Raw genomic sequence first — 15,148 nt, forward strand, 5'->3', positions numbered from 1 at the left:
GCCAGAGAGAGCCCTGTAGGCGAGGACACTGAGGGAGGACAGCTAAGTCCCAGGAAAGAGGGGCCGGAATGGGGCCAAAGGAAATCCAGTGGAAACAAGGACCAGGTGACCTGGGCCACAAGGACAAGGTGACCTGGACGAGGTGACCTGAGCAACAAGGACGAGGTGACCTGGACCACAAGGACGAGGTGACCTGGGCCACAAGGACAAGGTGACCTGGATGAGGTGACCTGAGCCATAAGGACGAGGTGACCTGGGCCACAAGGACGAGGTGACCTGGGCCACAAGGATAAGGTGACCTGGATGAGGTGACCTGAGCCATAAGGACGAGGTGACCTGGACCACAAGGACGAGGTGACCTGGATGAGGTGACCTGAGCCATAAGGACGAGGTGACCTGGGCCACAAGGACGAGGTGACCTGGGCCACAAGGACAAGGTGACCTGGATGAGGTGACCTGAGCAACAAGGACGAGGTGACCTCGGCCACAAGGACAAGGTGACCTGGACGAGGTGACCTGAGCAACAAGGACGAGGTGACCTGAGCCACAAGGACGAGGTGACCTGGGCCACAAGGACGAGGTGACCCGGGCCAGAAGGACAAGGTGACCTGGACACAGGGCATGGACCTCCAGCAAGGGGCAGTGGTCGGCTAAGGTTGTGGGCTCTTTAAGTTCAAGGAGGAGCACAGGGACATGGTGGGGTGATGCAAGGCATTCGGGGAAGACCTTCAGGGTCCCCTAAGACCCCAGCCTCACCGGGACACAAGGACAGATCCAGGATGGTTGGGGTTTATGCCAAACAGCCCTTAGGCAGGCTGGGAAGTGGAGGTCGTGTTTGCCTTAGTGACCCTGGCTCTTCGGTCTGGCCTCTCTCCTCAGTCTCCCCGACTCCCGTGACCTTAACCCTTCTGAGGCCGCGGGTCAGTCGTATCTTTATCGCCCCTCCTCTGAGTCTGCCTGGCGCGGGGTCACGCGTCTCTGGCCCGGGCTCGGTCAGCCAGGCTGCATCAGAGCAGAGAGGATGTCACACTGGCCTCTGCCCGGCTCCTGGCCAAGGGCTCCTGGAACCTGGTCATTTCCTGAGTGGTCAAGGTGCCAGCAGCCTGCTTGGTTCTGGTGTTTGGTCTTTTACCTCATCCCTGGCACAGGGTTCCTGCCGTGCTTGGGACTCCCCGGGTGATAGGTTGTCTTTGTCTGATGAGGTGACTCTGGGTGGCTAATGGGGGGTGGTCACCAGGACGACCAGGCTGCAGCCACAGGCTTAGAACTCTCAGCCCAGAGAGCGGCGAGGGGCCAGGTCACCTCGTCCTTGTGGTGCCGTCACTTTGTCCTTGTGGTGCCGTCACTTTGTCCTTGTGGTGCAGGTCACCTCGTCCTTGTGGCCCAGGTCACCTCGACCTGTGGTCCAGGTCACCTCATCCTTGTGGCCCAGGTCACCTCGTCCTTGTGGCCCAGGTCACCTCATCCTTGTGGCCCAGGTCACCTCGTCCAGGTCACCTCGTCCTTGTGGCCCAGGTCACCTCGTCCAGGTCACCTCGTCATTGTGGCCCAGGTCACTTTGTTTTGTGGTCCAGGTCACCTCGTCCTGTGGCCCAGGTCATCTGGAAACAGAGTAATAATTGATCATGCCTACGCAATGGCGCTGCACTCAAACCCCAAAAGTACAGGGGGTAGGGGGTCCAGAGAGCTTCCCATGTGAACACATGGGATGGGGGGAGAGCGGCACCTGAGTCCCCCACACACCCTGCCCCCGACCTCTCCCACCTGGCTGCGCATCCGCACCCTGTACTGTACCCTCCTGGGGCGCACAGTCACTGTCCCCCTGGGCTCTGGGGGCAGCTCCAGCACATTAACCAAACCCAAGGGGTGTCGTGGGAGCCCTCGATTGACAGCTGCTCGGTCAGTCAGAAGCCCGGGTGACCGACCACCTGGAGGTGCGGTTGGCACCTGGCGTGGGCAGTCTGGTGGGCCCGAGCCCCTGCCCTGGGCTGGGACGCTGTCTCCAGGTGCAGCGCATCACAGCCGAGGGAGATCGTGGACGCCTGCTGGGGCTGCAGACTGTCGGTGGGGAACCCTGTCTGTGCTGGGCCCTCCTGCTGACTCACTTATTCATCCCAGTGCGGACTGTGGTTTCCTGTTCCCTCTGCGGCTCTAACCTTCACGAACCCTGTACTCGCACCGCCTCCGACGGGCCGTGCTGGGGCCCGGGACGGTGGGCTCTGCCCTCACCACTCCCTCGGCAAGTCCTCGCTCCTGATACCAGGCGGTCCGGGCACCTCGTCCCCGCGGTCCAGGGCTCTTTGTCCCCGCGGTCCAGGGCACCTCGTCCCCGTGGTTTAGGGCACCTCGTCCCCGTGGTTCCCTTGTCCCCGCGGTCCAGGGCACCTCGTCCCCGCGGTCCAGGGCACCTCGTGCCCGCGGTCCAGGGCACCTCGTCCCCGCGGTCCAGGGCACCTCGTCCCCGCGGTCCAGGCGCCTCGTCCTTGCAGACCCAGCTTCAGACGTCCCCTGGACAAGCCATTTCCCCAGCCACCCCGAGTCCGGTTCCTGTGAATGACATCGAGGAGCCGACACCTGTCCCGTGGGCTTGTTGCTCTCGGGGGTCTGCAGTGGGTCGGCCCCACTGGAGGGTCTGGGGGGCGTAAGGCTTCTTCCAGCTCCATTGGTGTGTGGTACCCCCTTCATCCCTCCATCCTTGTCACTGGCACCATCAGCTTCAACGTATTTGCTCGCTGGACCAGTCGGCCCCTGGTCGCCCCTCCCGTGGCCGCTGGGGGCAGGCGGAGAGGCCAGGGGAACGGCAGGGGGTCCGTTCAGCCACTCGCAGGAGAATCTACTGAACGGCCCGCGTGCAGGCCCCGCGTGAAGGAAGTGAGCACGGGAGCGGAGACGGGGAGGCCTTCGAGGGTACCCCTGACCCAGCACGGACCCTGCTGGGGCGACAGCCCTCTCCTGAGCCCGCTGGGGTGGAGGCCGGCGTCGCGGGGGTCTGGAGGTCTGGCCTGCTGCCCGGGAGTGGACACACACCTGTCAGCTCAGAGCGCCCAGCTGGCTGCCAGGCGAGCGCACCGGACGCCCCAGAGCCCCCAGACCCCCCATCGAGTGCATCTCCCTCACCCCTGCCGGGCAGCCCGCCAGCTGCCGGCCCCAAAGGCGTCAGGAAAAGGAGCAAAGCCCAACCCCTCGGGATCCGCAGCCCGTGTGCCCTGGGCCCGGCAGCCCTGCCCAGCATAGTCCAACCCGACCACCAGGGGCTCCTGCCCGCCCTGGTCCCCTGCAGGCTGGTCCTGACACTCCGCACAGACCATCTCCGAAGGCTGAAGCACACAGGTCCCTGCTGGCTGGTCCCTGGGCCTTGGGCTGTGACCCACCACCTGAGACACAGAGCCCCCCCGCCCCCCCGAGCTGCACTGATGCCCCCTCAGGGTTCCTGCTCGGCCACAGCCCGCCCCCCACCAGGGCGCTGAGCGCACAGGGGCCCCTCGCCTGCCTCCCTGCCCCCCCCCCCCCGGGTTAACCTCCGACCTGGGCCGAGTCACGCCCCCTCCTTGGAGTCCCAGAGTCCCAGGAAGCCCTGCACCTTCCCTGTCTTAGTCACCAGACACGTCTTCAGAGACGGGTCCCCCTGGGCGGTGAGCAGAGCCCAGCTCTGGGGACACCTCAGCCCTGGTCTCCTGCACAGCCCAGCCCACGGGCGCGACCTGGACCCTGGACGGGCAACCTCAGCTGTTACCGTGTGGCCGAGTCGAGCTGATCTTCACAGCGACCCTGAGGAATGCGAAGGCCCTACCCCCGCGTCACAGGGGAGGCAGCAGGCAGGAGGCCCCGCCAGGTCCCAGGCGCCCAGAGGGATGGGGGCGCCCAGGTGCAGAGCCCCCCTGGTTTGCTTCGCTCGAACCTTCAGCCTGGTGGGCAGCGGGGCTCATGCCCCCTTCCCTTCCTTCCATTCCAAGGGAGCACCTCCACCAGAAGGCCCCCAGGTCCCGGCTTGCAGAGTGGACAGACCTCGTGGGTTGGGGAGCAAACTTCCACCAGCAGTCAGCGGGATGCGACCCCGGAGTCCTGTCTGAATGGGGTCCCAACACCTCCAAAGCACACCCCACCCCAACTGTGTCTGCCCAGGCAGGGGCCAGAAGGCAGAGCCGGTCAGTGCTGGGCAGGACTTTTATTGAAAATTCACAGGTGCAGGAGCTCTGAGTGGGGTCACAGCTTGGAGGAGGCTGGATCAAGGAAGATACAGGGAGTCCCCAGATGCCGGCAGCCCCCCATACTGGGAAGCTCCCACAGAAGCCCTTCTTGCTGGGTGTCAGGTCAGAGGGACCCAGGAGGTGGGTGGGGGCACAGGAGGGCCAGGTGCAGCAGCCCAGGGAGAAACCACGGACCCCGAAGCAGGCGGAGGACCAGGAGGTGGAGGGACGGCCCGCGGGGAGCTGAGGCCCCTCGTACGGAGCTTCTGCCGGCCGTGCTGCTGCTTCGCAGCTTCAGGGGGCCCCGGGCCGACGCCCCGCTCTGCCGGACCGCGGCCTCCGTGTCGCGTCAGTCATGAAGGGAACCTTCCCGGAGGACGCGCTGTCGCAGGCCGGCGGAGGGGCCTCAGTAGTCGGAGAGCGGGTACCGCAGGAAGATGAAGACCAGCACGATGCAGGAGGCGGCCAGGGCGGAGCTGGTGATGTTGAACAGCCGGGCTGTCTTGGCGTCCTCCACCGCCCCGTTCAGGTCGTTGAGCAGCTTCTTGTCCCTAACCTGCAGCCACAAAGGAGAGGTGAGCGGGGTGGACCCAGGCCGGTGGGCGGGCCGGAGGGCAGCCGGCAAGGTGCAGGGCGGTGGGAGCTCCCGCCCTGGCAGCAACTGCGGGGCCGCAGGACAGTGTCCTCATGGGCAACAGGCCGACGTGTCCGAGGCAGGGCACTGTTGCCCCAGCGTACCCTCAAACAGTCTATACAACAAATAACGTCATCTCTAGAGGGAGAAAAAGAAAAGGCGAGTGTGGTAGAATGTTAACTGTGCGGCGTCCGGGGGAAATGCACACAGGGATTCTTTGTGTTTGTCTAGTCTGAAATTATTTTTAAGAAGCACCTGGCTGAGCCCTGGCTGGCTTGGCTCAGCGGTTAGAGCGTCGGCCTGCGGTCCAGAGAGACCCGGGTTCGGTTCCCGCTAAGGGCACGTACCTCGGTTGCAGTTTGTCCCCGGCCCTGGTTGGGTTGGGCGGGTGGCAGCCACTCGATGTGTCCCTTTCACGTTGATGTTTCTCTCTCTGTCTCTTCCTCTCTCTCCCTCCCACTCTATCTGAACAAAAAATGGAAAAATGTCCTCGGTGAGGATAAAAAAATAAATAAGCACCTGACTGATAATACTATTCTGTCCTTGAAAGTGGCTGAAAGAGTAGATCGTACGTGTTCCCACCACCGAAATGATAACAATAGTCATCAAAGGTGGTTATGGCACGTGACGGTGATAGGAGCTAAGCCTGTGGCAATCATCGCGCGCCGCCGCACACCTGAGCCCGCAGTGTCACGCGTCAGTGACAGACATCTCCATAAAGCCGGCAAAGAGCTAACTGGACAGGGGAAGAGGAAGTTGGTCTCAGGGAGGGAACACCACGGGGCAATGAGGCGACACATGCGTGTCCAAATGAACTGGTCCCAGCTCATTTCAAATGAGCCGGGGTTCCGAGGATGGACCCTCGGCATGGACAGGGGAGCGGCAGCCCCGAGGGCTCTGGGAAGGGGGGCTGAGGTGAGGGAGGGGCTGCCGCTCGGGGCGTCCTGAGCGGCAGTGGGCAGCAGTGAACCTGAGAAGCGGGAGGATCTGAGGACCCCCCCGCCCCAGGCCCTCTCCTTCCACAGAAGCCAAGGAAGTGCAGGACAGAGCTGTGTGCAGGAGGAGAACATCTTTGCTTTGGTAGATTGGTGGATGGACAAATGGACACAGGCAGGGGCTGGCTTGGAGGTGGACACAGAGTTGGTGGACTCACTGACATCAGGGTGGGTTAGACAGACGGACGGGAGATCAGAAGAGGAAAGATGGACAGACAAAGACTAGACAGTCAGCTGGTGCGGGGGGCACAGAGATGGGCAGAGGGTGGGAGCGTGGCCAGGGGGTGGATTTCTGCGGGTGCAGCGATGGACCAGGAAAACGAGCAGGCCCCGAGGAGTCAGGGAAGGGAAGGAGGAAGGTCTGTGCCCATGTGGGGTTTTTATTCTACTGATTTGGGAGAGAACTGACATCTCACTGAATTTTTTCCTTTCTGAGAACATGATAATCACTCACTTATTTAGGTCTCATTGGTTAAAATAAATGTTACTCTTTTCTCTAGAAAGAGCTAGTGTATCTTTTGTCAGATTTTGTCTTTGTCTGTTTTGGTGGTTGTTATATTGTAATTTGGTTGTTGTTAAAAAATTACATTTGTACTTGATTTCTGCTGGTGTATAAAAACTCGACTGACTTTTGCAGATTGATTTTGTATCCAGCTAAACCATTATAATTAACGGTGGCAATTAACCAAGTTTTCTATGTAATAAATCGTATGTGCTGTGAATAACAGTTCTATTTCTTCCTTCGCATCCTCATTCCTGGTCCCCGAACCTGACTTTGCCTCGGGGGTTTGTAACACCTGCTCCCTTGGCCTGGAACCTGCCACCCCAGATGCACTGTGGAGACACAGTCCACTCAGGCTTACGCTGAAACACCATCTCGTCCCAGACGCCTTCCTTGCCCACCCTACATAAAACAGCACCCCCGCATCTCCCTGACCTTGCTTCATTTATCCTTCATAGCCGACATCACCCCCTGACATGTACAACTGTGAGCTGTACTAGTGTCCGACGCCCCACCGGACTGCAGGCTCCGTAGGGGCAGGGACTGTGTGCTCCTTGCCGCTCGTTTGGCATGGGGCAAGTCTTCATTGCATGGGGAATAAATGCACGAGTCCTGGAGGATGCTAGTAAGCTTGAACGAACTAATGATTGGGTGATTGACGAGCTAATCAATGAGTGGACGTGGTGGTTATATATGTGTAAGAAAGGACAGAGAGGGAGAGAGACCGCAGGCATGATCACCAGCGTGAGGTGAGAGGGATGACGATAGAGATGGGGACACTGATGGGTGGAGGCGAGTGAGGAGAGACGGGAGGAGAAGCGGAGATGGAATAAGCCCACGATTGGGGTGTGGGTAAACCAGGCGGAAAGGGTGGGAGGAGGGCTCAGGTGGAAAGACGGGGGACAGGGCAGGAACAGGGTGACAGTTAGACAGAAGGGTTCGTAGAAGGCAGGGGAATGTGAGGGTGGGTAAGTGGGTAGAAGAAAGAGGAAAAAGAAAGGTGAGAATGTGGATGGATGTGGGAATGGAGAGGTAAATGACCGGACGTTGATAGTAGAAGTGATGAAATAAAGAAAAGATGAATGGATATGAGGAGAAAATGAGGTCCAGGAAGTATGAAATAGTTTGGTAAACAGGATAAAGAACGGAAAACTGAGAAGAAGAGAGCAGATAAATATATTTTCATCAATGTGTGGATTAACACATTGATACATGTATGATAAATTAATGATAAATTAATATGATAAATTAATAAATTGCTAAGTAATTAAAGTGAGTAAGGGAAGAAAGAAGGGAAGGAAAACAAAGCAGGAGGTTAGATGGAGAGAGGCATGTAGCCAAGCGAAGGAGGGATGTTTGAATGAGGCTGATGGACACACATACTGATGACGAATGAATGGCTGCGGAAAGCCACACGTGGGGCAGGAGAATGCGTAGAGGCGACGGAGGTAAGAATGAAGGAGAATGGAGGTATGAAATAATGGTAAAAATGATCATAAGAGCAATGATAACGAGCACGGTACTGTGTTGACAGCATAACTAGGGATTAGCTTGGTCAGTCCTCTCAGTGACGCTTGGAGGCAGGTACATCCCTATTTTTACAAGGAAGAAAATTAGGCACCGATGGATGTAGTTTCTAACTTAAGACCCCTGGACGCAAACCCGTCGTAAACTAGGGCCACCGTGAACAGCGGGGTGTGTGGCTATGTGGTATAATCAGAAAGTGAACGGTGGATGGAAAGAGGGACAGGAGAGAGAAGAATGGATAAAGTCAGTGGGTTGTTGGGTGGATGAATCAGTGGAGCAGAAATAAGTGGAAGAAGGGGAAACGGGGAGCAGGAGGAAGGAGAGATGCACAAAAAGACCAATGAGAGAGGTGGAAGGCTGGAGGAGTCTGTGGATGACATGCTGGGTATAGACGAATGACTGGGTGTGTTGATGGATGGTATTCTGGGATAACAGAATAAGCAAAAGGGATTGGAAGGTAGGGTGGGAGGAAAGGAAAGTGGACAGGTGGATTGAGAGAGAGGTGGAAGTATAAAGTTTCATGATAAAAAATGGGTGTGTGTGGGCAGGTAGGTGGATGGATGGGTGGAATCAATGGATACAGTGAACACAGATGGAGAGATGGAAGGATGAATGGATGGATGGATGGATGGATGGATGGATGGATGGATGGATGATAAAGGGTGGGTGGATGGATGGATGGATGGATGGGTGACAGATGATGGAGGATGGATGAGGAGATGGAGAGATGGATGGATGGATGGATGGATGATGGATGATAGATGGTTGGGTGGATGGATGGATGGATGGATGGATGGATGGGTGACAGATGATGGAGGATGGATGAGGAGATGGAGAGATGGATGGATGGATGGATGGATGGATGGATGGACGGATGGACGGATGGATGGATGATGGATAATAGATGGTTGGGTGGATGGATGGATGGGTGGGTGGATGGATAGATGATGGATGATGGATGATAGATGGGTGGGTGGATGGATAGATGGATGGATGGATGATGGATGATGGGTGGGTGGATGAATGGATGGATGGATGGATGATGGATGATAGATGGATGGATGGATGGATGGATGGGTGACAGATGATGGAGGATGGATGAGGAGATGGAGAGATGGAGAGATGGATGGATGGATGGATGGATGGATGGATGGATGGATGGATGATGGGTGGGTGGATGAATGGATGGATGGATGGATGGATGATGGATGATAGATGGGTGGATGGGTGGATGGGTGGATGGGTGATGTACAGATGAGTGGAAGGATGGATGATGAAGAATGGATGGTGATAGACAGATGATGGAAGATGGATGAATGATGGATCATGGGTGCTGGATGGTGGGGGAGTGGTGAAGGAGGAAACGGGCAAGTACACATACACAAAAACTGACACCGTGTCCTCTCCCTTGATCTGTTCTCTCTGACGTCCCTGTCACTGGGAAGTCTTACAGCCTCTGAGCTGCTGTGTCCTCACCACCTGTGCTCCCCCCTGGTCACCATCCCTCACTCCGCCGAGGACATGCTCCCTTGAGTGGACTCTGCCTCTGGGCTCTCCCACCCCGCCCTCCACCTGGCTGCAGACTTCACAGCTCTGAGACACCCTTCCCTTCCGTGTCTCCACGTGACGAGGAACGACCGTCACAGTCCTGCCTGCGCACCTCAGTCTGCCTCCCGGGAGGCCCTTCTTCTGCCCCCACAGCAGCGGGGGCCTGCCGTTCCCCCAAACTCCTCACCCAGGCCTGTTTGTGTTTTCCCCCCTGGAATCCCCGTCCCCTCATCCACCCTTCAAGGCCCAGAGAAAATGCCGCCTCGTCCCGGGAGGGTCCCACACCAACCCCAACCTCACCCTCGCGTGTTCCTTTTCTGAACACTGGCCTGTCCGTTCCGTCTTGCCACATGTCCTCTGTCCATCAGCCCACTCACCCAGCATTCTGCGACCCCTACGCTGGTCAGCCCTGCCTTGGGATGGCAGCAAGAAGAAGGGACAGGTGTAGGGGTGGACAGCCATGGCTGAGGTGGGGGCCTCTGCTGGGGAGGGGGCTCAGCCCCAGGGCGTCAGTGGTCTTTGCAGAAGAGAGACCTGGATCCCACCCAAGTTCTCAGGCTGGAGCAACAGTATGTCGCCAGGCGAGGTGTGCTCACGGGAGAGCTGGGGCTGGTGGCGTTTGGCGAGGCCAGGAGAGGGTTGAAATAGCTCCCGGGGGCCTTCAATGCCAAGGCAGGAGCCTGGTCCTCCGGTGACAAGGGGGCACTGGTCTCACGAGCAGCGGTGCAGACCACACGACAGAGACACACTGTCGCTGCCTTCCCCGGACACTGAGCAGACTCAGGCCACTCTCTGCGTCGCAGACCCAGCCTGCAGTGACCCGAGCTGACCAGCGTGGATGGCGGGGCCGGACGAGTGCCTCCAAGGATGGATACACGGATGGGCAGGCAGGGACACCTTTGTGTCCCCCTCCGAGTGCCAGCCTCTGTCCAGCCCTGTGCCACGGTGAGTGTTGTTTTGTTTCAGTTTGATTTGTGCCTGAGGAGGGATGGGCTCAGTGAAGCAGTGTCGTCTCAAGACCTCACTGCTCAGAAGGACCAGGCTGGGAATGTCGCCAAGGCCTGACCCCAGGTCTGTCAAGTGCCCACGACCGGCTGCAAAGGCTGTGGGTGCAGCAGCTGGGGGAGGTGCAGCTGGACGGACAGATGGATGAACTTCCGAGTTGAGAGCCCAAGCCGCCGCTACTGTCCTCCCCTCTGTCCAGCAGGGAGGCAGCTCACCTCGCAGGCCCCTCCCAGGTAAGCCCCAAGCCTCCCCACCTTCGCTGCCCCCCAGGAAGAACGCAGTGTCTGAGCTCCCTTGTGCCCCTCAGAAACACCAACTCCCACCCGTCCCCCACCCTGCACACAGCCTGCACCACTCACAAGTCCATGACCTACCTACGGCCCACAGCAGATGGGCCTGCCCTGTGCCAGCCGGCTGCCCACAGCCGAGCCAAGCGGAGGAAGGGACGCGTGCAGAGAGGAGCCCATGCTGCCGGACCATGTCCACAGGCAAGAGGGCACCAGGGGGGGCACAGCTGAGGTTGGCCTGGGAGTCTCCACCCCTGGCTCCCAGGGCCCCTTCCCTTCGCTGCCTCTGCCGCACACACATGCACACCACTCCCACCAGAAGAGCAACTGTACACACATGCACACTCACGCCCACCCACACTATATGCATTCAGTGCACACACACTCACCCCTGTATGCATGTACACACTCAGGCACACACATGCACACCACTCCCACCAGAAGTGCAACTGTACACACATGCACACTCACGCCCACCCACACTATATGCATTCAGTGCACACACACTCACCCCTGTATGCATGTACACACTCAGGCACACACATGCACACCACTCCCACCAGAAGTGCAACTGTACACACATGCACACTCACGCCCACCCACACTATAGGCATTCAGTGCACACACACTCACACCTGTATGCATGTACACACTCAGGCACACACATGCACACCACTCCCACCAGAAGTGCAACTGTACACACACGCACACTCACACCCACCCACACTATAGGCATTCAGTGCACACACACTCACACCTGTATGCATGTACATACTCAGGCACACACATGCACACCACTCCCACCAGAAGTGCAACTGTACACACACGCACACTCACACCCACCCACACTATATGCATTCAGTGCACACACACACACTCACACCTGTATGCATGTATACACTCAGGCACACACATGCACACTCCCAAACAGATGTACACTTAGTCACGCATGCGTCATGATATGCACTCACCCCTACTCCACTGGTTCACATTCTCATACACATGCAATGACACTCACACATGCAAGCACACTCACACCTCACACACAGTCATACACACTCATTCACTCACTATGCGTATACACTCTCTATGCATATACACACATGCTCCCACAATCACGTACATAAATGCACACACTCACACCTATATGCACGCACACACTTCATGTACCACACACACTTTCATACCCATGCACACTCACATTCATGTTCACACAATGCATCATACATGTACACACTTATAAGCACACTCACACAATGTGCACACACTCCCACCAGCAGGTACACGCACTGTGCACACTCACACATTCACTCACACATCAGCGTTCACACGTGGGGAAGCCCAGGACCAGGCACACAGCCTCAGCACATGGGAGAGGGGCGGTCAGTGCTGGCGATGCCAAGGCTGTCAGGAGGGTGGGAAAGCTGGGTGGTGAGGTGTGCGGGGCCGGGGTGGGTGGGCTCAAAGATGCACAGATGCAGAACTGTCCAAGTGCCCCCACCCCGCCTGGCCTCTCTGGCCTGGTGCCCCTCTCCCGCAGCCCCCCTGTTCTGCTCCCGGCCCACCCCGAGGTCTCCGCCTTGCTGGTCAGCTGCAATCAATGAGGTGCACCTGACCTCGGACATTCACATCTGGGTAAAGGAATGATCTGCTTAGACCTGGGCCAAGCCCATCCAGAGTGACAGGGAGATGGGGTGGAGGGGGGACCCCTGCTCCTGCTGGGAGGGCTCCAGCAGCCCTGCGCTCTCTCCTTACACACAATTGTACGGGTGTCTCCACCCCAACCGGGAGCAGCCGCCGCTTCCTGCCTGGGATCTGTCCCCACCTTGCCCAGGGAACTATGTGCCTGCTCCTGGCCAGCTCCGCTCACAGCAGCCGGGGTCGTACCGACATGGACAGGTGTGGAGTCAGAGGGGTACAGGACCTGCTCAGTCTCCCCGCTGGCTCCCAGCCCCCAGACAGACTGTCTAGAAACAGTGTGTAGGAAGGAGGCAGAGAGCAGGGACTGGTGACCAGTCTGCTGTGGCCACCCTTCGGGTGCCTCCCCGGTATCGGATTCCCCAGCAGGGCTTGGACAAGGTCTCCGGCGGTCCCTGACTTCACCTCCTCCTCCCAGCAGGCAAAGGACTCCAAGGCTCTTCCTGTCCTGGGCTCCGTTCCCATGAGCCCAGGGGCAGCCACGTCCAGGTCTAACTCCACATTCCCTGCCCGAGGACAAGACCCTGAGTCGGAGTCCCCGTGCCAGCGACGAAGCTGGCCACCAGAGAGGCTGAGGACCCCGAGCCCTATGGAGACACCCTGGAAGCCTCCCAGCTCAGCACAGGGAGGGCAGCTCAGAGCTCGCCACGTCCTTCTCTCCGGGCTCCCCGTTTTCTGTTCCCTGGCCCCCTGAGCTGCACCTGCGGCACCCAGGCTGCTCTGAGGGGTGGGGCAGTGGTGCAGCCAGGGCCCGCCCGTGCCCGCCCCGCCCGGCCACTCACTTTGAGGGAGTAGGCCAGGGCGATGAAGCCCAGGCAGCAGAAGTTGAGGTAGACGAAGTTGAAGATGGACCACAGGTAGTAGTCATTCACCTCACTGGTGTCCGGATAGACCTCGATGACAGTCGTGGGGTTCGTCATCGTCTTCTTCTCCGCAAGGTGCTTGCAGACCTGGGGGACGCCAGCAGCCCGCACGCTGTCCGTCTTGCCACTCTTGGGCTCCATGGGAAACAGAGTGGGCGCCATGGGGGGCGAGGCCGCGGGCTCGGGGCCGGGGGCCACTGGCGCCTGCAGGGCGGGGGGCTTGGACACACAGGCGAAGCAGCCCTTGGGCGAACCTGCCGGGGGCCTGGGAATCCAGAAGGCCCCGTCCAGGGGCACTCGGGCTTCCTGGGTGCCGTCCGTGGTGCAGGCCGGGGTTCCCAGCCGGGCTGGGCACTGGCCGGGGCCCTGGGCCTGGAGGGAAGGAAGAGGAGGAAGGAGCTGGGTCCACCCTGGCCCCCCACAGCCTCTCCCGTGCAGCCCCAAAGGAGATGGAAAGCCCACTTCAGGGCCAGCCGCCAGCCTGCCACCTGCCTCCCCCGCGCCCGCCGCCGGCACACCAAAGCCCTTCACAGCAGCCTTGGCACAAACACTGGGGCTTTTCATGGCTCTGCCATCTGCGCACAAACATTCACCCACTGACGACCTCCACACCCCCAAGGCCCCCACCGCCCGGCGCTCAGTGAACAGCGCGCCAGCACCCCAGACAGCCAGCACACGCCGGGCAGCAGCCCCACAGCGAGCCGCGGCCTCGGCCTGGCAGGGCGGGCTGGGCGTCTGGACACCTGCAGCCGGATCCGCTGACACATCGGACCAACGCCGCCACCGCGCGCTCGGAATTGCCACCAGGTAAACAACTTCTCACTGTGACACGCATCTGAACACACCACGACACCGGCTGGGACACCATCGCCGCGGGCGGAACACGGAGGCTGCGGGGCTGCAAACTCGCGCGCAACGACGCCCCCGCCCCCAATCCCGGCCCAAAGCGGTGCCCGGACCCCGAGCGCGCACTCGCAGGGAGCACCCGCCCTGTGCCACAAACAGACGCACAATGTCACTGTGAAAGGAACACTTCTCCAACGAGACGCCAAGGCGCCAGCACCCTGCGCCACCCTGGGGGGGGGTGTCTGCGGCCGAGGCCCCGCGACCCCCAGCCGGCCGAGCTGCCGCAGCCGCGGACCGTGCGCTCTCACTTACGGGCGACTCCTTCGCCGGCGGGTCCGACCCTGCGCTGCGTCCGCGCGTCCTTCTGCCGTCCCGCGGGCAGTTGTCTGGCTGGCTGTTCGGCGTCCCAGTGTCCCGAGCTCGGCTCGGGGAGCGCGCGGAGCGGAAGGAGGAGCGCGCGGGGCCGGCGTTGCCTGCGCTCCTCCGCAGCGCCGGCCGGGCGGCGGGGCTGCAGCCCAAGCCTGACTCACGGCGCAGCCACCTCGCGGCCTCCTCCTGCCAACAGGGTGGGGGCCACCGTCCGGGCGGAAGCCTGGCCCTCCGGGGTTGCAGGGCTGGCCAAGGGTGGGTGCCCCCTCCCCCCACAGCGCCGGACTCGGGTGCCGAGCCACACGGTGTTTCCGGATCCCAGCCTGCTCCCTGCTCCCTCCCTCTTCCTGAGCCCCTGACCCTTCCCGGGTTCTCCCTGTCTCCCAAAGAGCCCCCTTCCTCCCCTGCACACCCTGCCCCCAGCCGAGGCCCCTCATAGGCCCATGTCCTTCTTGAATCTGACTCCTGCAGAACCCCACACCCCCCTTGCAGCCCCTCTCTGGGCAGGATGGATCTCACCAACCCTCACTCGAGTGCCCACCCGTGCCCGATCCTGTCCGGAACCAGAGGCCCTCACAGTGCCGTCCTCGGCCCACCAAGTCCAGGCCTCGCGGAGCCGCAGAGGCCCCCATACAGCCCGGTCTTCCTGGGCCGACCTGTCCGAGCTCCTACCTCTCCTTCGCCCAT

The 15,148-nt window shown here is 60.1% G+C and overlaps 1 protein-coding gene across 1 annotated transcript; it reads right to left on the reverse strand.

The window, feature by feature from the left end:
* Nucleotides 1–4,568: 4,568 nt before the first annotated feature.
* IFITM10 (interferon induced transmembrane protein 10) lies at nucleotides 4,569–15,148 on the reverse strand. The gene is given in 5 exon segments (XM_036259688.1): nucleotides 4,569–4,743; nucleotides 13,166–13,618; nucleotides 14,405–14,485; nucleotides 14,487–14,600; nucleotides 15,134–15,148. Coding segments are annotated over 5 exon segments (813 nt in total). The 3' UTR covers nucleotides 4,569–4,593.

The sequence above is a fragment of the Molossus molossus genome, unplaced genomic scaffold (genome assembly GCF_014108415.1).
Source record: "Molossus molossus isolate mMolMol1 unplaced genomic scaffold, mMolMol1.p scaffold_m16_p_13, whole genome shotgun sequence".
NCBI lineage: Eukaryota > Metazoa > Chordata > Mammalia > Chiroptera > Molossidae > Molossus > Molossus molossus.